Source organism: Prunus dulcis, chromosome 6 (assembly GCF_902201215.1).
Source record: "Prunus dulcis chromosome 6, ALMONDv2, whole genome shotgun sequence".
NCBI lineage: Eukaryota > Viridiplantae > Streptophyta > Magnoliopsida > Rosales > Rosaceae > Prunus > Prunus dulcis.
In genome coordinates, this window is record NC_047655.1 from 4,128,147 (window position 1) to 4,151,421 (window position 23,275).

Consider the following 23,275-nt stretch of genomic DNA (forward strand, 5'->3'; position numbering starts at 1 on the left):
GGGACCACCAATAAGTAGCAAGCAAGAGTGAAAAAGCCAATGCAAATTTTTGCAGCATTTTTAAAGCTAAACATCAACAAACACACCACCAGTCAAAAGATTGTTTTTTTTTTTTTTCTATTTGAAGAAAAACCAGCCAATTTAGCAGTTCTTGACAATAATCAATCACCATCTGCCCTCCACAGCCAGGTAAATTACTACAATCTAAACATGAATAACCAGAAGGTGGAATACAAACCTGCTTGCCATAATAATACAACGCAAAAGGATCTTGAGCAGCGACACAATACAACAATATAGATTGTAGGTCCTCCAGAAAGAAAACATCTTGTATGGGACATGTCCTACAGCCCCCTCTCACAGTGAGGTGGGACCCGCAAACATGGTCCACCAGACCGTGAGAGAGGGTCGCATAAGACCTTCATGGACAAAAGAACTTCTCCTCCCAGTCATTCACCTTCTAAGGTGTTTACAAAAGCAGTGAGATGTTAAAACACTAGTAATGCTATGTCGAAGAAACACTAGGAGGGGTGAACACGTTGGTATATCTGTACAGGCTTGGCGGATGAAAAACCTCAACACCACCTCAAAAACAAAATTTCTGCACCATTAGATATCAGACTACGTTCTTGTGAGATCAGCGTTTAACCTTAATAGTATATTGACTTGATTTCGAAGCAGATTTTTTGGACTTTAAATTCTTGCCCTTGGGGCGGAACTTGTCATCATCAGAATCATCACTTCCATCCCCAAGCTTCCGGTTCCGCTTCTTCTCAGCTCCAGCACAAATAACAATCTTCCCTTCATCCTTCTGTTCCACCGGCTCGCACTTCTCCTTCGGCTTCCAAATGAAAAGTGACCTGAACAAGTAACATGGTTACTGTAGGGAATTCCAAGTTTGGTAATATACATTTTAACAGAAACTAATTTCCTATACAACCATAAAAGAAAGATCCTCGGTTGTTAAACTGAACAAACTCCAAGTTATATTAGTGACGAGCGTAACAGTGCTCAGACCTTGAACTACCAGATGCCAAAACATCATCACGCGGATGTAGCTTGTTCACTGGACTGATTGTAGTGATGTTTGGATCCATGACCTCAGCAACTAGTTGTCCTGTGCTGACGTCTATAAAATCAATGGGATGCAAGGCAGCTCCGTCATAGTTCTCACTTATATAACGACCAATAACTGCAAGGGACTCCGACGAGTCCTGAACCGAAAGGCATATTAGATATCCTAAACATGAAACAAAAGAACTTAGGGCAAAAGATAAATAATTCAAGCCGAAATATGCACCCTTGGATCCCATTCAGCTTTGAAAGCAGTCAGATGGCGATTAAAGTCATGACTGTGTACAATCTCTCGGCTTGGTGAATCCATATTGCCAAATATGGAGTCCCATATACGAAGACGGTTGTCCTGTGAAGTGCTAAGAATTTTGCTGCCAGACACTGGAGAAAAATATGCAGAGTTAACAACACGGCTGTGCGCAAGGTCATAAATGGAAGAACCAGCTTCGATGTGACGAATGTCCCATATTCGAGCCTAAGGAGTAGAAACCATGTCACTTGAAGTCTTATATATTTTACCATATGGGAGAAAACAGACAGGAAACGCATGTATTTAGGCTGAAGAGAAAGCCAGACAACCAATCAGTCCATAAATAATTCAAATAATTAATTCAATCAACAAGCTTACGAAGTGATCATTTCCGCAACTCAGGAGAAGGTCTGGTTGAACAGGATTGCAGTGGAGTCCAACAACTTTGCTACCTTTCTTATGGATCAAAATTGGCTTCCCAGTTGGGTCATTGGAGCGAGTATCAACCCTAACCACAAAATAAATCAATAACCAAACAATATATCAACCAACCCCTAGAAGAAAGCAAAGGAAGCACCTCATATCTTACCAAATGATCTATGGAACGAATATAACTATTATGGTTGCTGGACAAAAAACTACAACTTCAGACAGAGGATAGGGAAAGAATGGAAACACATGTTAAACGATGGATCGCTGTACCAACAAACTAAACAGTTCATTAGTTGCTTTCTCTTTATTATGTGATTGTATATCTCTTTATCTTAATTAAGAACATAAGATAAACAAAAACAGTACTTACAAGTACAGAAAACCGAAGTTATCAGCAACAAGCACAGCACCTTTTTCTGCATTGATATCCATGCCATAAAGCATCCTCCAGCTGTTTTGCCCCTACAGGCAGGTCGCATATATAATTCATTCTACCAAATTAAATTGAAAAAATTGATGCAAAAATAAGTTAGTCTTCCTCCTATGTTCACCAAACACAAGCTAGACCTCAATATTTTCTATTATCCTTGTAGTCTGTATAAGGAAAATAAGCTGTCGCAATACTGATAATAATAAAAATAATGATATTACTCCTGCTACTACTCCTAAATAATAATAATTATTATAACAATAATAACAATAATAACAATAATAATAGCAAATACTAGCATCAACATTTGTACATGTACAAGAAATTTATCCAATTGAGCAATAGACTCAACAATCATCAAATATCAACCTCGAAGTAACAAACAATTAGCCCAAAAGAAAACATTTACATATGGGCATGATCATTGCAGCTAAGGTAGTTAAGCACTAAGATGAATATTGGTACAACAAACTTTTCAAATCAGGCAACAGACACAAGGATGCGACAATTCGAGAAAAAACAAAGTTATGTATGTATATCAAAACTATTAACTAAGGTAGGCATCCTTCAAACTTTTTTGGATTTCCAAAAACACCAGGTTATAGAAGCTCAGACACTCCTCCTTGATGTACATCATTAACAGCGAGAAAATTGTTTAAAAAATGATTACCTGCCATCCATCAGGGTTAAGGTTCATCAGAGATACTGAAATTCCAGTCTCCAAATCAGTGCAACTAATAGTTCCATCTGAGGATGCAGCATAGACTGTATCATCACTTGCAGGTTTAAACCTGCAAGAATTTTAACGCAGAAAATTTTGAATAAGTAAACAATAAAATCAACATAAATTAGTATATGCATGTGCATGCAAACAGATATTCTACATTTACAAATGTGCATATATAAATTCATATCCAGGTAGAGAACTCACTTCATATTGTTGAGTATACATGAGTGTACATTTCCATAAACAATCTTTTCGTGTACTTTGACAAAATCCCAGACTCCAAGTTGTCCTTTCTTTACAACAAAGCAAAAAGAAGGACAGAGAGATAGAGGGAGGGAGTGCCAGGGTTAACCATCATCAACCAATCACACTCTTGAGTAAAATAAACCTAAATCAAGTCACAATGCAAACTATATGCGAGACTTACCTTATCCCCAGATAAAAGAATGTTATTTTTTGTTGGATGGAACTCCAAGCTAGTTACCCGTCTACTGTGATATCTGATAACTGCACAACTTACTTGATCTGGGATCACAAATGCTGGCTTGATCTATCAGAAGAAAATAGAAACTATAACAAATACACCAATGGCAACAGAGAATGCCCAAAACAAGACAGTATAGTATCCCAGAAATAAAATATATACAAATCAATGGTCGAACTTTATGAGGATCCTGAAATACACCAAGGATCTATAACAATAACAAAATGAAGAACAAAATTACTCATCTTGGAATTTAATCTCTAAATGCATAAATTTTATACACAGAAACAATGCCAAGAAACCAGGAAAATAGGGGCAATACAGATATAACAGCCACTTCAAGTTGCAAGAAAAAGTTAAATATACTAAGGAGGAGGGGGGCATCATGGCTAATTCAAAACACTGTTAACATCAAATTTCAATAACCAAGCACCAAAATCGAATAATTCACTATAGTGTTAAATTATACAAACTTTGCCATACAATTAGTTTCCATGAAAACAAATGCAAAAACATAATATCACCAAAACATTACATGCTCACTTGCGTTTGATTCACATGATAGTTATAATTTCACAAGCGAAACCAATAAGAAAGCACCAAGAGTTCCTTGTCATGGATTCAACCGAGCTAGTAACACCAATTGCTTTAGAGACAAGCGGTATCCAACAAAATTAAAACTACACAGTTTCCGGATCATATCCATATGCTGCAACTATAAAACCAATAAAATCTCAGCTAACACAAAACACAAGCAGATAGTTGACTTAAGGCTTACTGGAGGAACACGAGGTCTAATCTGGCGTTCAAACATATACTCCAACGCGTTCCGGGTACTTTTATGGGGTGCTGGGACGACCCCATACTCGGTAGCCACTCGGTGTGGGCATGCCACTGTAGTGTGGCCTTTAATTCACAAAACCCACATAGAAATTCAAAGAATTAAACTTTAAAAGAGGAAAAAAAAAACTAGACCAGCCCAATAAAGTAACAAATTTCTAGCAGTTATTACCAGGCATTTTACAAAGAAAGCAAGGTTTCATTGGGCAATCAATGTAAGTAGCGCCTTTGAAACCAGCTTCATGTCCAGGCTTTTTGCACACCTAAATGAACCACCAACAAAAAATCAAAACATACCCAAAACCCAAAACCCAATACGGAAGTAGAAAATGTTAAAGGACCTTACTTTGCAAACTTTCTTCAGACTAATCGTAATGGGAGCTTTCCCTTTCTTCTTTTCATCCAGAGCCTGTTCGACTTTTCCTTCATTTTCGCTCTCCAACACTACCTCTTCCTCTTGTTCTACGTCTGCTTCGTCTTCTTCGGATGAGCTTTGCTCAGAGTCCGTTTCTCTCTCAATGACCACCTTCGGGAACGCCATTCTTCTAGTTTGTGGGGGCATTTTCGGAAGTTAAGGGTACTGGGGTGGAAAAAAGGGGGACCAGAGGAACGAGCACCGGACCAGAGAGTAATGAGAGAGAGAGAGAGAGAGAAGTTGGGGGCGAAGCGAAGGGACAGAAGCTGACCTTTAACTTCGAAAGACGGGAGAGAGTTGAATTTACTAAAGTATCCTCCATATTTAGATATTGGCGTCTCGAGTTTTGAAAGCTTTTACACTTTCGAACAGACACAACCAGGGAGGAGAATGATATGGAAATTGTATTAAAATATAAGGGTGTATCCGAACTTACAAAAGCGTGGCGGGAGAAGACGTGTCTCACTATCTGCCGCTTGGTTTGTTCGCACGTGTACTGTCATGTCATACCAGGGGATCGAGAGACCGTGTTTTGTTTTTTGGATGTAGAGAAAAAAAGGGAGACTTTGAAAAAAATCAAAGGAGAGAGAAAATTTTTAAAAGAAGCCAAAATGGACAAAATTGCTCTTATTTATTTTTTGATTTCCTAAAGAATCCTTTACATTTGCATGTCTTTAGTTTGAAAGTTGAGAGGTTTTTCTATCTTTTTTGAAAAAACTTTGGCTTTTTTCAAAAGTGAAAGTTTTTTTATGGGCAAAACCTAAATTTACTATAAAAAAATTATAAAACGAAGTCCTTATGACACGAATGCCTGAAAAGATCGAAATAAAAGGGGGAATAGATTGACAGGAGAGGACAAGGGGATTGAGAGACACTGTCGTTTTCCATGATTTGTCAAACTATTTTTTCGATGAGATTTGTCAACTATTTTGTGTTTGGAAATAATACGATTTTCCCCGGAATCTAATTTCTCGATTCAAAATTATCATACACCAAATTGAGGTATTCATAAACTAATTTCCAGCATCCCTATATCAAATTTTAGTTTTCAAGTGTTAGGACACGTGGTTTGATACAAGTTATGATTATGAAGAGTGAGTGAGTGATTCAATATAAATTGTATTGAAGCTTTCTGAGTTACATATAAATGGGAAAATTGGGCCTTATATAATGTATTGTTATAAAGTAAGAAGTGAAGTCCACGTGAATAAAGTAAAGGGGTATTAGTCAAAAGATGAAATTATGATGTTGGGAGAGAATGTTGAAAATGCATCCACGAGAGGCCATTCTAATTGCCTATAAATAGGTTTCCTCTTAAGTTGTAAAATACACAACCAATTAGAAGAGAAGAGAGTCAGAGTCAGAGAAGAAAAGAGAGAGTGAGTTCTATATGAGAAGAAATTTTGTCAGTGTAAACACCACAAGAGCAAATATAATTCAACTCCCAATATTTAGTGGTACTTCTCATACTCTCTGATTATTCTAGTTCTATAACATGTATTGAATTTTTATGGTTGAATTTGAGATAATATCAATATTAATTTTGACTTAATAGTGAATTCCGCTAATTTGTTTAATCGCATGTTTTAAAGTGTCAATGGGGTCTAACTAAGTGAAAACGGATCTTGACTTGCAGTCATTAATCTCAAGTTTGAACTCGCATGGTATCTTGGTGGTGTGTGTGTGAGAAACTCTCCTCCCCTTTGGCCCTGTTTGGTTCATAGGAATTGAGGCTTGGAGATGGAAAATCAATTGCTTTTCCATGGTTGATAAGTCCAAGCATGATAAATGGTTGTCTGACACATGAGAAAGTAGAGGGAAAATGAAGCCCTCCTCCTTCCGTGGGTTTTGTTTTCCTAATCATGAGAAAGTTTGGTAAAATGAGCCAACATTAAATGCACATTTTTCATGACATTTTGTCCATATTAACAATTTAGAATTACAATATAGCATTAAATACATTTTTTAAAAATTTAATTTTATATGGGTATAATTGGAATTTATATTCATACACAAACCAAACATGTAAAAGGAAATAATATGGTATTTACTGGTTACTTTCCCACGATTACCAAACATGGGAAATTAATCTTCCATTTCCCATCCCTTGAGAAAGACATAAAAAATTATTTCCCATAAAATCTTTTTTACGAATCAAACGAGGCCTTATAGTTTAGATTATCACTTGTGTTCAAAATCGCATGTTTTAAAATTGAACTTTAGCATAAATGAGTGCCCAATCAAATTCGAGTTAGGCCGATTTACAAATTCAGAACTACAACCAAACGAAATCATTCCTATATGATTTGATTTTCAATTGTTTAACTTTGTTTGTAATTTAAATGGGGTTAATTTCAATTTAGTACCTTAGACGTTCATTCTTAAGGCATGTTTGCCCATGCACTTCACAATTTTAAAAATTATGTATCATAATCTTATTAATTTTTTGCAATTTAGTTCCAGCATTAACTTCACCAGCAAAATTTTGGTTAATCACCTACGTGATAGGCTTGTGTCCCACCTATTCGCTTTTTTCAATGTCAATTGAAGGGTATTGTCATGCAATTGATGTCAAATAGATTCGGTGGGATTTTTTTTGTGTTAGATGGGTTTGGACGGGAAGACATCAATTATTCGAAAATACCATTCAAATGGCATCAAAAGAAGCGAATAGGCGGAACTAGGCCTATCACGACTCACGTAGCCAATTAACAAAAATTTTGACAATAAAATTAATGGCGTAATCAAAAAGTATATAATTGTTAAAATTAAGTGTGCAAGGATGTTGGGGCCCTTTTGTTCCAGCAGCCTGACGAATGGGGCTTGGGCTGCCGTAAGAAGAGAAGTGAGCAAAATTCCCCAAGTGCCTGGGTTCGAAACCAAGCGCCTGGAAGAGTGTTTTTCACAGAGTCTGATGAAACTATTACGAAAACACTCTCAGGCTTCCTTCACTAATAGCCCAAACAAACTTAACCAATTTTACAGAAGAGCTTGGCTTGGAGAGCATGTGGCATGGGAGCTAGGCTTTCACAGGTTTAGCAATTTTGAGAGAGAGAGATGAATTTTCCTATGGAGGATGGAGGTTTAGGGCAAGCAAAGGAAGATTTGGCTGGTTTCCTTCCTAAGGGAGGAAGAAAACGAATGGAGGAGGAGATGGGGTGGCTTGAGTAGATTTTCCAGCTGCTTGACAATGCTTGGTCGAGCTCTGGAAAAAATGGGTTGGTTCTTCTGGGTAGCAGAATTCCTCCTCTTATAGCCACTCAGGGTTCTAATTTCGTCATAGTTCCCTCCCTTTTTCCATTGTTTTTCCCTACTTCGTCTTCTTTGATGAATCCTATCGGCCCAAGACATATGGGTAAGGAACCCATTTGTGGTTACAAGGTCTCGGTTTTGCTGGCCCTTCTTCATAGAGGTGGAGAGCCGCTTGCTTTTCTCTCAACCTTTCCTATGCAAGCTGCCAGGACAATGGGAGGGAAAGGAGCTACGTTTTACCCAACGAGTAACCCTCTTACTCGTGTGGATTTCCTCTGGTTTTTGAGATGGTTGCTGTTGACTCTTGGATAGGGACAAGACGTGCTTGGCCAGATATTTTGCAGAGAGTTTGGGCTGGGCTTTTCTTTTCCTAGGCTTTGAATTGGTGATATGTGATTCTGGTCAATCTACTGGGCTTTTCGTCAAGCTGCCGGAAACAGCTTGCCAATTGCACTTTAACAGCATGTTTAGGCCTTCTAATTGTCTTAGCCTTTTCTAACAGGCTTTGCATCTTTTTTCTAAGGGATTGGGTTATGCTCTCTCTTCTCTCATGCTAACCCATGCATTTCGGGCCGAAGAAATAGGCTTGAGTTTTGGGCCCCCCAAGTGACCCGAAACTACCACTCCCTTGGCTCGTCAATGCGTTTTATGAAAGCCCGTTGCCATCCATACCACAATCTGTTCAAGCAAGCCCCGGGTGATTTTGGTGGCTTGGGCCCACCTAAGCTTGTAACACATCTTGGTGTTGGCATGGCGGTTCCGACACCTATGCTTGTGCTTGGATTTTTATCCTATCATCATAGGCCATAGCCGAGTTCAATAGGAGTGAGCATGTTTTTTGTAAAGTTAGCATGTTTTCGGTCTTCCCCGCACGTGCTTGCTTGGCGTGGCATGTGGCCCGTAGTTCGTATTAATTCGTTCCATAAATTCTCTTGTGCTTACTTGTCCCTATTGGGCCAATAGTCATCTTGGGCTTAGCCCCTTGGATTTTTTGGGCCTCAACAAAGGACAAACATATTAAAAATTCAAAGTACGAAATTGAAATTAACCCTTCAATACTGAATCAAACCGGCCACTCAAATCAGTTGGTTAGATTGGTTCGGCTGGATTGATCCACCTACAGGTTTGTGTCACACCAAATATTTTCGATTTACAGTGTCAATTTCAAACGTGCCTGCCATGTCTTTATGGTAGTCATATAATATTGGCTCCAATTGTGGCTTTTGAATATGCGTACGAGTGTCTCTAAGGCCTGAACGGTCAAAGCCACTGCGGCGCCGACCTACATAGCCGAAGCAGCAGAACAAGAACTTCACAGTTTAAATCAAATCCCTAACCTGGATAATGCTTTCCCTACGCTTCCCTATTTCATTCGAGAACGCTCTGATCACTCCCTTCAAACCCAGACCCTCGCGCTTCCAAACACCCACAGTCCAATCACTTCCACGCCTCTCAAGCTCACTCTCTCTTCCTCGCGCAGCCACAGCTGGCGTGGTTCTCAAGGAAGAGGACAGAGAGTTATCAAATAACCGATTTGCCCCTCGCGGAGACTTCCCGCCAGACGGCGAGCCTTTGCCGGCTGGTCTCCAGCGAGAGCTGATGCCGAGGCACGTGGCGGTGATCATGGACGGTAACGTGAGGTGGGAGAGGCAGAGAGGGTTGCCGGCTGGGTCAGGTCACGAGGCTGGTGCTCGGTCGTTGAGAGAGCTCGTTGAGCTGTGCTGGAAATGGGGGATTAGGGTTCTTACTGTTTTTGCGTTTTCGTATGATAATTGGGTTCGGCCCCAGGTCAGTCGTCCAAGAGCAAAAAAAGAGTACTTTCTGTAGTTCGAAAAAGCAGAAAAAATTATTTTTAAAAAAGTTTTTGTGGAACTGTGTAATGATTTGGTTTGGTTATAGTGTAGGTGGAGGTTGATTTTTTGATGAATTTGTTCGAGAAGATGACAAGCTCAGAAATCGACAGTTTTGCAAGGTAGCACATTTATGTTCAAATTAATTGTTGCTTGTTTAAATTCTTTATGTTTCTGCTCTTGTCTGTTGTAAAGGGAATTTTTTTCTCTAATGTGGAAGAGCAATCTGCATAGTTTTGTTGGGTTGTGGTGGAATTGGAAAGTTTGTGCCATTTGTGGTCAGTTATTCAACCACAGAGGAGGACATGGCTCCCTACAGAGCTTCGAAACCATTTTTACTTCCTAGGGGATTGCAGCCAGTTGTAAGTATTAGCTCTAAAGACTTATTTTGCACATTTTCTTTGGTCAGTGGTGCATTTCTATATGGTAAATTGTAACCTAAAACTCCTCATTCGAATCTGGTGCCTCTATTTGTATATTTTCTGGGTGTAGGTGTTAATAGTTGATGGAAATATTTTCTGAAAATTGGCCAGCAAGGAAAGAATTGTTTCAGATTTTGATGAGTGGTTGTTGTGGGATGTGAATATTATATTATCTTTCTTTTTGTCTCTCATCATACTCAATGTCAATGTAATTGCAAAACATCTGATCATTACCTTTTTGTTTTGACAGGGATGGTATTCGAATTTCGGTCATTGGGGATTTGTCAAAGCTCCCCAACTCTTTACAGAAACTGATAAGTGATGCAGGGGATAGAACGAAAGGCAACTTTAGACTCCACCTGATTGTGGCAGTGAGCTACAGTGGAAAGTATGATATTGTGCAAGCATGTAAAAATATTTCTCAGAAGGTGAAAGATGGCCTTATTAAAGTTGACGATGTCAATGAAAGCTTCATTGAACAAGAACTGGAAACTAACTGTACTGAGTTTCCATACCCTGATCTACTGATAAGAACCAGTGGAGAACTCAGAGTCAGCAACTTCTTGTTGTGGCAGTTGGCCTACACGGAATTTTTCTTCGTATCAGCTCTTTGGCCTGATTTTGGGAAAGCTGAGTTTGTTGAGGCCTTGATTTCCTTTCAGCAGCGGCAGAGGCGTTATGGTGGAAGAGATTTATAAGTGATCAAAAGTCATGAATTTAAATCGTACATTTTTTGCTGAAAGCTTGTACTATTCTGTAAATATCAGCATCAAGTACTGGATGTAAATGTAATGAATAGTATTTATGCATCTAATTTCTTCTGTCCCCTACATCCGGACTTGTATAAAATATTTATGCATACACATATCATGTCCGTGTGCCTAGATGCTTGGTATATCATTGCCATCTTTGTCGAAGAATCAATTGTTCATGCTCTGTAATTTCATTATTTCTGCATATCTTCACTCTCATCTGATTAATTTAGATTTGCAGGCACTTCTGCAGTAAGGGTTTTATTAATTTTACCCTGGCTTGTCCATTTACATAGCAGATAGCACGAAGGCATATTTAACTGCAGGGGCAATAAGCATATGTGAAGCAATATCTCTCATTCAATGGTAAGAGAAGGCTCAGTGACAGTTTTCTGTACTCGCTATTCCTTTCTTGTCCATTTTACTTAATCTTAAGTTTTAAAAGTAATTATTGCTTCACATTAAAGCAAACTTGTGTGCTTCCTGTTTGATTGATTGTAAAACAGGTGCTTGTCTATCTTTGTTCACAAGAGAGATGCATTCTAATTTGCATAGTGCAGGTCCCCTGATGAGTGTTTATTCTGAAGGATGTTGTGTTCTCTATTATCCAGACCGGAGCATGGATACGTAATCAGAGCGGCGCCTTTGAATAGGAGCAGCTCATGCATAATGTCGTGGAGGTTCCTGTCCTGAGTATGGTATACATGGGATTATATTGCCCCACACTTTGCAGTCATTTAGGTTCAACTTCATCCTACTTGAGTGTTTCATGGTTTTCTATTGCTGCAGTCTTTGCGCTGATTCATTTGGCTAGGTTTGCACAACCATGTTTTCAGGGCAAAATGCAGATCATTAACAAGAACAAGGTTAGTTCTGCTCCAAGGTATTTGGCTCTTGATTATGACTTTATTTGTTAATGATGGTTTGTAGTCATATGTTTGAATCTGATGGCCGTTAGATTTGGCCAAAACATTTACTCAAATATGGCAACCTTATCCAATTAACGGGAAGACGAGGATTTAGAAAATGGAAAAGAATAATGAGAAAAATGAATTAGAAGTTAAAAATTTGAACAATTATGTGGTCGATAGCAGCCCCAAATTAGGTGGGATGTTAATAATATATTAGAGTTAGTTGTTGACTTTCTATCTGATTCCTTTTGCCTGGCATGGGTTAGGTATATTGATGGTTAATTAAACATTCATTTTGCCTTTGGTTTAGGTATATCCAAAGTTCATGGTCTACAATCTTCAAGTAAAGAACTGATTTGGTTTTGGTCATGTCCTGGCAAATGGCAGGCTTATCTCAATTCTTCAATCCACGACTGATTTGTGGTTGAAGGTTGAATGTCACAACAAGAGGCCCCAAATACTAAATTAAGCATGTGTTCAAAGGAAAACTACTTTTAAGAGATGGGCCATATTTTATTGTTCCTGTCCAAATCTTGACTTAAACAATAAAGATAGTTTTTATTTTTCGTCCCAAAATTGGAGACTTTTCAAGTGTGGAACGGTTAAACTCATGGGACAAAAACATTCTCTCTAATATGTTTTTTTTGGACTTTCTCCCTTCTGTTCGTGCTATGTGTTACTTTCTTTATATTAAAATAATGTTATTAATACATACCTTTTGTTTTTTAAGATTATCCTTATTAAATATATTGACTTTCATATTACCTTTAATTTATCTAAATTTTTTTACAATTTGGAAAAATAAAAATTGAAATTAATAAAATAATATTTGGTTTTACCCACCAGCCCCAGCCCCAACCATACCCCCATCTCCATCTTTCAAAATATGTTGCTTCTCTTGCCAGCCACTCACCGCTATATAACATTTTCCTCCGCCCCTTGTGGACGGGTTGTTTTTTCAATGCTTTAATATTTCCTTTTTAATGTTTTAATTATTAATATCCTAAAACTGATTTTTAAATTTTTTTAAAAAAATTGAACTTTGTATTTTTTTGGGAACTGAGGGGGTATTTTATATCATTCAAAATTTGATATGCTACCAAATTATAAAAGGGTTATCCACTAATGTTTCGGAAATTCAAATTGTCAAGATTTTGTGTTTGTTAAATGATTAGATATATATATATATAATAACATTTATTATTATTTTTATAGTAATTCAAAAGAAAGTTAATACATTAAATAAGGGTAATTTTGGAAAACAAAAGTTATGCATTAATAATTTTATTATTATTTTTTATTAAATTAATAATATTATTTTAAGTATAAATAAAGTGACATTTGGTATAAGAAAAAGAGAGAAGATTGCTAGGATTTCCTCTATTAGAAAAGTGAGTTGTATAATTATTTTGTTTTTAAAGAAATGATAAAGAATCTTTTTTTTTCTTTCTGTCTTTATAATTTTTTTTTTTTTTTTGGGTAACTTTATACGGCTTCCTGTTTATCCACCAAATATATGTACTAAAGGTAGTGATCTTTCTCAATTATTCAATGTGGGCCAGTAAAGGAAGGACGAGGTGACATGTATATCCCTTATCCAAAAACCAGCTATACATCATAATTACTAATATCGGAATTGAAAATGAGTTTTTTTAAATAAAATTTTGAGTAGTTTTTTTTATTCTTATTAAGAGATACGATAGTATACTAAATTCACACACCTTATATATATATTAGGACTCGAATCAAAGCATTTTTTGAAGAAACAATTGCTCCAAATTACTATACTAGTTATTTTTTTGCGAATTGTAAATCAGTTTTAACATTTCATTATCCCTTAAGACGTATCAATCATGTAAAAGTCATCCAGCTAATCATGATTAATAAATTACACGTCATGGTTGGCCTTGGACAAATCGTCCATTTTTACTGGTTTTGTCAAATCCCCCCACCCGCTGCGCCTACTGGTTTTGGCTCCCTTCACTGTTTTCACTGCAAGTTTCTCAAACCACCAATTAAATCCTGCCACGTTACGACACTAAACCACTTCAAATTTTCATCTCTCCCCATAAAACCACGTGCCTTATGATTATTGGCCACTGCACAGGCAAAGGCAAAGTCTTCACAGGAGAGAGAATCATAAATTCATAATCCATATTAGGTGATAAAGAATTTAAAAATCAGCCCCTTCGTTTGTTTAAGGAGTTGGAGCGGACAGTGCAGTGGCGGTCTGAGCTCGTCTCTGGTTTTGGATAAAGGTGGAGACTTCGGGGTTTTTTTAAACTGTTTGTTTTCTGTTTTTCTGTTTGGTGAACGGGAATTTTTTTTCCCGGAAAGTGCTGGCCATGGGAAAATCGTTCAAGGACTCTCTTAAAGCGCTTGAAGCAGATATTCAGCACGCCAATACTGTGTAAGTCTCCGTATTTTTTTTTATTCAGCTATCAACTCCTCTGTGTAAATTTAGGATTTTTTTAAAAAAATTTCCCAACTTTTTTGTTTATGCTCTCTAGAACTTTATAATTTTTGTTTTCTGGAACCGTCTAGTGTTTTTGGGATCAACCCAAGAAGAGAGAGAAAAAAAAAATATTGAAAGAAGCCAAACTATAATTGGGGAACCTCTACAGTAGCTTCAGTTGAATGCCCCTGTTTGAGTAATTGAATGAATTTGGAAAGATCAACAAATAAAAATTGTGCTTGAGCTGGTGCTACGAAAATCACAGTTATTGGCATTAAAAGAAAAAAAGAAAAAGAAAAAAGAAGAGCCATTGCAATTTTGCAGAGGCCCCATTTCATAATTAAACTCTAGTAACATACACTTTTGTTTTGGTTATTATATTTTCTTTGACAGTGTCTGCTGGCCACCCAATATTTTGGGCAATTGGGTCTTCCCTAATCCATTAGATTGGTTCGTTTGGAAAAAAAAAAAAAATCCATTAGATTGGTACTAAATACTCAAAATGTGCAATAACTTGATTTGTACCCTGTATAAATGCTGTAGATTTTATTTATTGTGTGCAATTATGTCACTTTGGTGATATAATAATTGTTGAATTCTTTTTAATCAAATGCTTTGCTGGGCCGTTGTTTTGTTTAGGGCTTTAGATTATCCAAGGGAGAAAGATGGAGCACGTCTCCAGATGAGACTATCCTACTGTCCGGTGGCAAACTTTTTTCTCTTTCTTGTCCAGTGGACTGACTGTCACCTTGCTGGGGCCCTTGGTTTGCTCAGAATTCTTATTTATATGGTATATATATATATATATATTTTAAATTGAGTTTTATAGGTTATGTCAATGCTCGTTTCTGTTTTTGTTTTTTGTTTTTGTAATTAGAGATATAGAGCCAAGAGAGGAGAAGGAGATGAGAAAGCCGAGCGAAAGATAATTTAAAAAGTTGAAATAGTTTTTAGATTAGCATATGCTGTTTATTTCTTCCTCTCTTGCTCACCTTTTTCCACTCTATCCTCCTCCCTTCCCTCCTCTATTTTTAATTAGGGAAAAAAAAAATGTTAGCAAAAGAGCACATAATTTTATTTTTTTTGCTAACAAATTTTTTTTTCTGTGTAGTACTTTTTTTTTGTTTTTGTATGGCATGCTTTGTAATTTCATTATCCAGTTTCACCATTTTTAATTCATTGCTGTCATATGTGCCTATGTGGTGGATTTGTGCAGACGTATCCCGATGGAAAGACCACCATGTCAGTTTATGAAAGGAAAGCCAGCATTAGAGAATTTTATGGTGAGTGATGAAGTAAAGATGAACTTTACCAATGTAGTAACATTTGTAGGCACATGCATAATACTGAAAGTTGATCTTCTTGGGAGGCTGTGGGGGAGGAAAGGATGGGAGGCAAGGGATATATCTTTTTCCTTCATTGATATTTATGGATGTAATTTGTTTTCACATGTTTTTCTTTTCATGAACAGGTGTGATATTTCCTTCTTTGCTGCAACTTCAAAGAGGCATCACAGATTTAGAGGATAGGAAGCAGAAAGAGGTTTGCACTGTCAGATACAAAAGAAAGGAGGAGTTGGACAAGGGAAAACTCTCTGAAATTGACATCGAAAGAGAAAAAGAGTGCGGAATTTGCATGGAGGTGAACAAAAAAGTTGTGTTACCTAACTGCAGTCATACATTGTGTTTGAAGTGTTACCGGGACTGGTAAGCTTGAACCAACCACCCCCACCCCCCCTTTTTTTGTCTTCGTTATAGTTTTCAACTTATTCTTCACAACATATTTTGTTGTGTATAAATCATGTTTTCTGTTGTGTGCAAGAGATTTCTGCTTAATGTTTTCTATGGAAGCTTTTGTTCATAACAATTTTATAGGTGTGGATTGCATTTCTCTGTGCCCATTTATCCCCATATATGGAAACAGCATTGTTTTCAGAAACCGTTGTACCTTCTCTGTCATTAAGTTGTTTGGTTACCCTTTTTGGCTCAGCTGTAAGATTAAAATGGCCGATGACTTAGACCTTGCTCGATTGAATGAGATTTTGAGTAAAGCTGGCATTTGCATTTCAAAAGCTTCATGACTTGTTTTTTTGTATTTTGTATTTTCTTGTTAAAAAAGATTTTTGCCAATTTTGAATATGGGATGGAACTTGATGTTATTCTGCTGGTTGTTTCAGGCGTGGGCGGTCTAAGTCGTGCCCCTTTTGTCGTGATAGCCTCAAAAGAGTCAACTCAGGCGACCTTTGGATCTACACTGAAAAATGTGATGTTATTGATTTATCCACAATATTAAGAGAGGACCGCAAGAGACTTTTTATGTACGTTGAAAGATTGCCTCTTGTTGTTCCAGACCCTGCATTTCTACCCTATGATTCTCATGTTCGGTGAGACTCATGTACAGCTTTTGGGAACTACTTGTAGATAAAAAGCCTGATTGTACTGTGTAATTCGTAATCTTTTAAAATGTAAATGCACTTTGGCCATAGTTCTGATTGCCTTAAGAGTAACTTGAAAAACTGGTTCTGCGTAATAGCACATGTTTCGTTCTTTCCTTTTGAAATGTAATGATAACTTGAAAGCAATACTTGCAAATTTGCAATACCAAGAATCCGAGTATATAATATATGATTTGGTGGATCAAGATCCATTATCTTGCAAGCTCACATATTCTGCATAAAAGCGTGGATGATTTTCATCTGAATGAACATAGGCATGGCCTCCGTGACTAGAAACATCAAGGCCTGCAACTTCATCATCAACAGAGATCCTCAAAATCTGAAGACTGTGAAGCGCGTAGAAAAGAGGGCCCATTGTCAAGCTGACCCAGGCCGCAATGACCAAAACCTCAGTCACTTGGGCTCCGAGCAGACCCCAGCCGCCACCCATCAAGAGACCATAAGGCCGTACGGTACCCACAGTGCCCGAATTATAGACTTGGATCACAAACTCCTCTTTTGCAAACAGCCCAGTAAATATCAATCCCCATGCCCCACACCCGCCGTGCAGTTGGGTCGCTTCTAATGGGTCATCGAACTGTAGCTTTAGGGCCAAGATGTTGAGCCCAATTAAGACCCAGGCTGCGAAGAATCCACACACGACAGCAGCCCAAGGCTCGACCACAGCACATCCTGATGTAATTGCCACAAACCCACCAAGCACTCCATTGCAAACATCTAGAGCATCCCAATGGCCCACTAGTAAGCGCCGGCCGAATAGGGTTACAATTCCGGCAGTCGAACCGGCTAATGTGGTGATAACCGCTGTTCGGCCCACCGCGGTCCAATTCCCTTGATCACTTGTGTCTGGATAGGCCACAAGAATCTTGTCAAACGAGCCCGGATTAAACCCGAACCACCCAAACCATAGCAAGAAAGTCCCAAGGACCACAAGAGTTGCATTATGGCCTCTAATGGGTATGGGCTTCCCAAACGCATCGAACCGGCCCACTCTTGGACCTTCAATGAAAGAACCCCAAAGCCCAGCAACTCCACCAACCAAATGAACCACACCACTCCCAGCAAAATCAATGGCACCAGAACCCAACAGCAAGTTACTTGATTTGGGGCTGAGCCAACCACTATCAGACCAAACCCAATGAGCCACCACAGGGTACACAAACCCAGATAGAAAACAGGAGAAGATGAGATATGCACTGAATTGGGTTCTCTCAGCTATGGACCCACTAGTGATGCCAGCAACCGCAATAGCAAAAGCCCATTGGAAAAGGAAGAAGCTGTAGTCATAGCCATAAGAGGAGCTGGGAATGTCATTGAGAGCAAAGAAACTTGTACCAATAAAAGGGTTGGAACGGGCGCCTTCTCCAAATGCAAAAGCAAAGCCAAAGATGTAGAAAGAGAGGCTACCTACCACTGCGTCGACGACATTGGTGAGCATTATGTTCATGGCGTTCTTGGCTCGAACGGAGCCAGCACAGAGCATGGCAAAGCCAAGCTGCATAACGAAGACGAGGTAGGCGGAGAAGAGGAGGTAAATGGTGTTGATGGAGTATTCGACACTTTCCTCCCATGAGACAGCCATGAGAGGGAGAGGGAGAGGGAGATGGAGATGGTTGGTGGTGAATTGAGAGAGGTGGATGATATGGGTTTTGATAGTTAAGAGGCTTGAAGTTTTGAAGGGTAGATACACATTGGTGGGTCGCTATATAGATATTCATGCATGGGTAGAGTGGGGACCAACTCGGCCGTTCCCACTCAGTTGCTTGATTTTGACTCGAGTCTTGTACATGTAATTAAAATTTGAGATATTTAGTGATATACCCATTTCTAGCACTAATATTATAAATAAACCCTACACAATTGAATTCCTATAAATAAACTCAAAAAAAACCCAAAAAATGATAGCTAGCCTTATTGAATTTAATATTGATTATTAAATTACTTTGATGCCCTATTGAGTGCTTTGGGTATTTTTATGAGATTTTGGGGTTGTGCTTGTTTTAAGAAATTGATGGCAGTTTTGTAATTTATAAGAAGTTAAAAGCTTTTTTGTTATGTTGTAAATGGGCTTTGGGTGTGTTTCTAAAGTCCATTTTATATAGGGTATTTTTATAATTTGGGCCCCCATATTGGGTATAATAGTGAATCTCCCTTAAAATTTATTTGTAGCTCTTTTTCCTAAGTGGGAGGAGTTTCTCTTAAAGTTGCCAACTGCCATAGCTAAACCTAAAAGTCTTTTTGGCTTTTGAACCCAAACAGGTGATAACAACATTGACTAGATTGATGCAAAGGCTTCCAAGATTTGACATAGAAGTCTACATATTTCAATGCCCACCTGAGTTCGAGGAGATTCTAATTGCTTAGTTCACTATTGACCCTAAAAGATTCAACCTAGTTGGATTCTGTACCAACCATTCTTCTCTGTGTGCGACATTATAATTTTGAAAAGAGAAAATACGAATTCGCCCATTTTCTTCAATTTTGGTGCCACACATCAATTATCACAAATACCAGATGCACTAACCCAACTATAAATTGCTATAATCTTTTGGCTAGCTAATAATGTACCGATAACAATTAGTTGTGGAAGGCTCCAAGCCATTTTCATACAGTTATTTACTTAAATATAACTTATACCATACACATATGGAGTTTAACTCCTATTTACAGCCGCTATTTTTGATGTATAATCATTGAGTTTGTAGGTAGGAGGAGCCATGACCTTGCATATTAACTCGGCTAGTGAGGGAAGGTCTCATCCTAACGATTGCAGACTCGTTGGCTCCGGCTTTAAGTGCAGCTCGTCCAGCTTCCAGGAACCTCTTAACAGCATCCTCTGCATATCTGTTGGCTTCAGCCACTCTCATGCTTTCGCCGATATATGGGTAAGTGTTGAGAACATAATCACCATTGAGCTGGGATGCAAGCTGGATCAACTCAACTTGAAATTCCGAGAGGCTCACATCTTCTCGTGGTTCCCCAGGCCTCAGTGACATAGTCACCTCTGGAAGAGTTTCTGTAACCAAGGAATGTGGATTAACATTGACTGATTTGTGCAAGAAAACAAAAATGGAAAAAACAACTCCAGGGAGAAAGCGCAGCTCTTTTTGTAATATGCAAGGGCATTACTCATCAGAAAGAAAAGAAAATATCAGAGGGATCGGTGCATACCTGGACAGTCGTCACGAGGAGTACTGCGGAGGTAAAAGTAATTCTCAAAAGTACCAGCCCATGCATCTCTCTTTGTCAGGAAGTTCGATTTTAAATTGAAAAGCTTCTTTACAGTCGCAGGGATAGACGAATGCTCAAAATGCGAATCTGGTGTCGGCCCTGTTGGCTCATGGATAACTGCACCAAAATACCAAAAGTCAATCAACAGGACAAAAGGCCTAAACCTGTAATGGCATGGCATAGAAGCATAACAAGTACATGCCTGCAGAATTATTCCATGAGATTATTTGCTACCCTATATACGCATCAAGAAATCACAATGAAGGGGGGAGGGGGAGGGAAGGGATTGAAAAAATTGTGGTTCTGATTGGCCTCGAGGTAGATGCGTAATGCAGATTCTTCTAGTCTAGATGTAATAAAACCCCTTTCTTTCAGGAAAATTTATGCTGTCTGAACTGAACCCCAACATTGGAATCGGTTCAGGACAGGGAACAAATTTTGGGAAAATGAGATCGATACAAAGTTTTAAGCATGGTCAGGCCATTGGAGGTTTTCACTCATTTGTAATGCATAAGAGACCATTTTCCAATATATCATGTTCATGACCCAATTTTCCCTCCTTGGATGAATGGTGAATCGCAGAAAAATTGCTGCCTTTGGTGGCTTGCATCTAACACATGGACAATAGGGACAACCTGTGCAGACAAGGGACTGATCCAGAAATCTGCTCTCCGGGGGTCAACATATATAAGCACACAATTTTTTACATATAGAAGACCCGTAGAAATGAATGAAAATGCAATAAAAGTTACATAGATGTATTTTTTTTTATAAAAAAAAATGAGGAACATGTTTATTAGATTGTTATATGCATATTTCGGAAATTAAAAAAAACCTGTCCAAAAGGCCATGATAATAAAATAAAAATAAAAAGGTTAAGTGACCTGGTCCTAGACGGTGTCGTTTTGAGATGAAACTACATCAAAGAGGAGGAAATGAAACACAGCAGACCAAAGGGAATTTGAGGTGAAAAAAATACAGAAGAAAAAGTGGACCAGAAGGAGCAACGAAGGAACAAAAGGTCATAAAGAATAAATAAAAAAGGAAGTGGGAGACATCATGCATGCGCGTGTCCTCAGCAGATTGGACCAGCAGACAAAGAACCATATAATATATAACATAGATATAGGCTTTAAAATACATAATATATATAGGACGGCGTCGTTTTGCGTCGAGGGAATGAAAGAAAAGGGAAGCGCAAGCAGCACTGCTTGCTGGAGGATGCTGCGCGCTCTTGGGGGATTTTCGTCGAGTAGTTTGCAGGGGTCAATTTTCTCCCCTCTAATGGCAGATCCCAGAGTTGCAGGGGTCACTTGACCACCTTTGCTCCTTTGTAGATCCGTCCCTAGACACCAAAGATCCTTGTCTACAAAACTTTGTTATAGAGGGGAAATAGAACCAACTCCCTTCCCTTAAACAGTAACTATTGGGCGTAGGTGTAGCAACACAGAAAGCTCAAAGCATAGTCATATGAAAAAAAATACTCATTGCAAACACAACCCAAAGACCCAAGACTTGAAAAATTCCTTGTATATATTTCAGAAAACAGACCAATCCCACATACATTACCAAATTCCAACTGGAAAACCAGTTAACAGACTCAAACTTGATTATTTTCCCCAATTAAGAATATCATATAAAATAATTTAAGAAAAGGGTCCATATCCAATTAAATATCAAAATTAAACCAATTTAACTCTAATATCACCCATTAATCAGCCACATTATCTATCCACCACAAACCTCAACAAAAACAAAAACCCAATAATTATTAACTTATTAAACAAACCAACCAAGAAGAAGCAGAGAAAACTCACCGGTACCCTTTTCGATCCAGGGCGAGACGAGTATGGTCGGCACCCTCACACCCAACCGGTCAAACCTGAAATAAAACGGGTCGGGCCCGACAATCCCATCCGGGCTCGGCACACCCGAAACCGGCGTAGGCACGTGGTCGTAAAATCCGCCGTGCTCATCGTATGTAATCAACAAGGCCATTTCTTTCCACTGCGGGCTCGCCCTCAGCGTCTCGTACACCTCCTTCACGAACCTCTGCCCTCGCGCCACGTCATGCGACGGGTGGTCGTCGTTGGCGGGAAGCTCCTTGACGTCGAAGTACCTCTGCTCGATCACCGCGTAGTTCGGGAGCTTCCCGCGCTTCGCGTGGAGCTTGAATTTCAGAGCATAGCTGTGGAATTTCGTCACGTGCTTCAGCTTCCTCAGGCTCCTGAAGAAGAGGGTGGCAGGGATGTTCTGGTAATAAATCCCGAAGTCGAGGGCATTTTCGTCCAGGGAGTCGAAGATCGTTTTCTGAGGGAAGCCGTGGATGAGGTCCTTGCGGACGTTGCTGGAGGCGCCGTGTGACGTAGCCGAGTGGACGTAGAACCGGTTCGGCTGAGTCGACGCGGGTACGGACGCGAACCACCGGTCGAACACGGCAAACTCGTTCGCTAACTCGGTGTAGACCGGCAAGACCTCCGGCTTGAACCCGCTCATCACCTTGCTCGACATGCCCTCGGCCATGCTCTCGGCCTGCTGAGCGAACCCGTTCATCGGAGCCGGGTCCTCGAAGCTCCGGTTGGACCCGAATATCTGCTCCCTGATCGCCTGGATCGAGTGGCCCGGGTCCGAGTCAATGAAGAAGGCGTCGCTGGAGACGGGGACCCGAGGCGAGTTGGGGTCCGAGACGGAGAGCGGGTTCGACTCGTTTCCGGTGAGGCCGTCGATTTCGGGTCGGGTCGACTTCAGCCAGCCGAGGATGTGGTCGAAGGAGCGGTTTTCCATGACCAAAACGACGACCGTTTTGATGGGTCCTTGGATTTTGGGGGTTTTGCGTGCCCTAGCAGTGTGAATGGATTGGGTCGATACTAACAAGAGGTAGAGGAAGACAGTCCATGTGATGGGTATTCGCCGGAAAGCCATCTCCGGTTACCAGAACTGGGAAACGCCGGGGACCCACAGAGCAAAGCGAAAGGCAAAGCCTTTCGAGCCTCAACTGTTGTATTTGTAGAGAGAAATGGTGTAAAGGTATATGCTTTGAGAATAAAACCTTTCTTTTAGATGAGGAGTTGTTTCTTCTACAATTCAACACCTTATCAGAAGAGACTCCACCAGATACTGATCATTCAACAAGAAGAGAAGTCTGAAATTGGAATTTTTTTTTTTTTTTTCGGAGTTAAAAGTACTCAAACTCAGACGTGGCATTTCGAGGCCCAAGGATGTTTTTTGTTCAGTAGTTCGCTTTTATTCAAATTCTCGCCCTTGCCGATCAAAAGAAAAATATTTAATTAATTAA

The 23,275-nt window shown here is 39.2% G+C and overlaps 5 protein-coding genes across 6 annotated transcripts; 2 read left to right on the forward strand and 3 right to left on the reverse strand.

Annotated features, from left to right (window-relative positions):
* Positions 1–90: 90 nt before the first annotated feature.
* On the reverse strand, positions 91–4,799 carry LOC117631472 (protein DAMAGED DNA-BINDING 2). Its single transcript, XM_034364636.1, has 11 exons — positions 4,584–4,799; positions 4,410–4,500; positions 4,176–4,303; positions 3,341–3,463; positions 3,118–3,206; positions 2,857–2,977; positions 2,127–2,218; positions 1,703–1,832; positions 1,301–1,549; positions 1,018–1,214; positions 91–860 (listed from the first exon to the last, which is right to left on the reverse strand). The coding sequence occupies exons 1-11, from the start codon at positions 4,797–4,799 to the stop codon at positions 638–640; spliced, it is 1,659 nt and encodes a 552-aa protein (XP_034220527.1). The 3' UTR covers positions 91–637.
* Positions 4,800–9,003: 4,204 nt separating this feature from the next.
* On the forward strand, positions 9,004–11,041 carry LOC117629824 (dehydrodolichyl diphosphate synthase 2). Of its 2 annotated transcripts, XM_034362453.1 has the most exons (4): positions 9,004–9,692; positions 9,809–9,876; positions 9,975–10,116; positions 10,427–11,041. In XM_034362453.1, exons 1-4 carry the CDS (start codon positions 9,249–9,251, stop codon positions 10,496–10,498), a joined length of 726 nt encoding a protein of 241 aa, XP_034218344.1. In that variant the 5' UTR covers positions 9,004–9,248; the 3' UTR covers positions 10,499–11,041. The 2 variants fall into 2 exon arrangements, with proteins under 2 accessions (XP_034218344.1, XP_034218343.1); XM_034362452.1 differs by lacking the exon at positions 9,975–10,116.
* Positions 11,042–13,926: 2,885 nt separating this feature from the next.
* Positions 13,927–16,853, forward strand: LOC117629826 (E3 ubiquitin-protein ligase AIRP2). The gene is made up of 5 exons (XM_034362455.1): positions 13,927–14,249; positions 14,934–15,084; positions 15,511–15,577; positions 15,766–16,000; positions 16,471–16,853. The coding sequence occupies exons 1-5, from the start codon at positions 14,185–14,187 to the stop codon at positions 16,679–16,681; spliced, it is 729 nt and encodes a 242-aa protein (XP_034218346.1). The 5' UTR covers positions 13,927–14,184; the 3' UTR covers positions 16,682–16,853.
* Positions 16,756–18,459, reverse strand: LOC117629825 (ammonium transporter 1 member 3-like). Its single transcript, XM_034362454.1, has one exon. It carries the CDS (start codon positions 18,329–18,331, stop codon positions 16,931–16,933), a length of 1,401 nt encoding a protein of 466 aa, XP_034218345.1. The 5' UTR covers positions 18,332–18,459; the 3' UTR covers positions 16,756–16,930.
* Positions 18,460–19,264: 805 nt separating this feature from the next.
* Positions 19,265–23,267, reverse strand: LOC117629562 (non-specific phospholipase C1). The gene is made up of 3 exons (XM_034362085.1): positions 21,798–23,267; positions 19,921–20,097; positions 19,265–19,765 (listed from the first exon to the last, which is right to left on the reverse strand). The coding sequence occupies exons 1-3, from the start codon at positions 22,900–22,902 to the stop codon at positions 19,440–19,442; spliced, it is 1,608 nt and encodes a 535-aa protein (XP_034217976.1). The 5' UTR covers positions 22,903–23,267; the 3' UTR covers positions 19,265–19,439.
* Between the last annotated feature and the right edge of the window lie 8 nt (positions 23,268–23,275).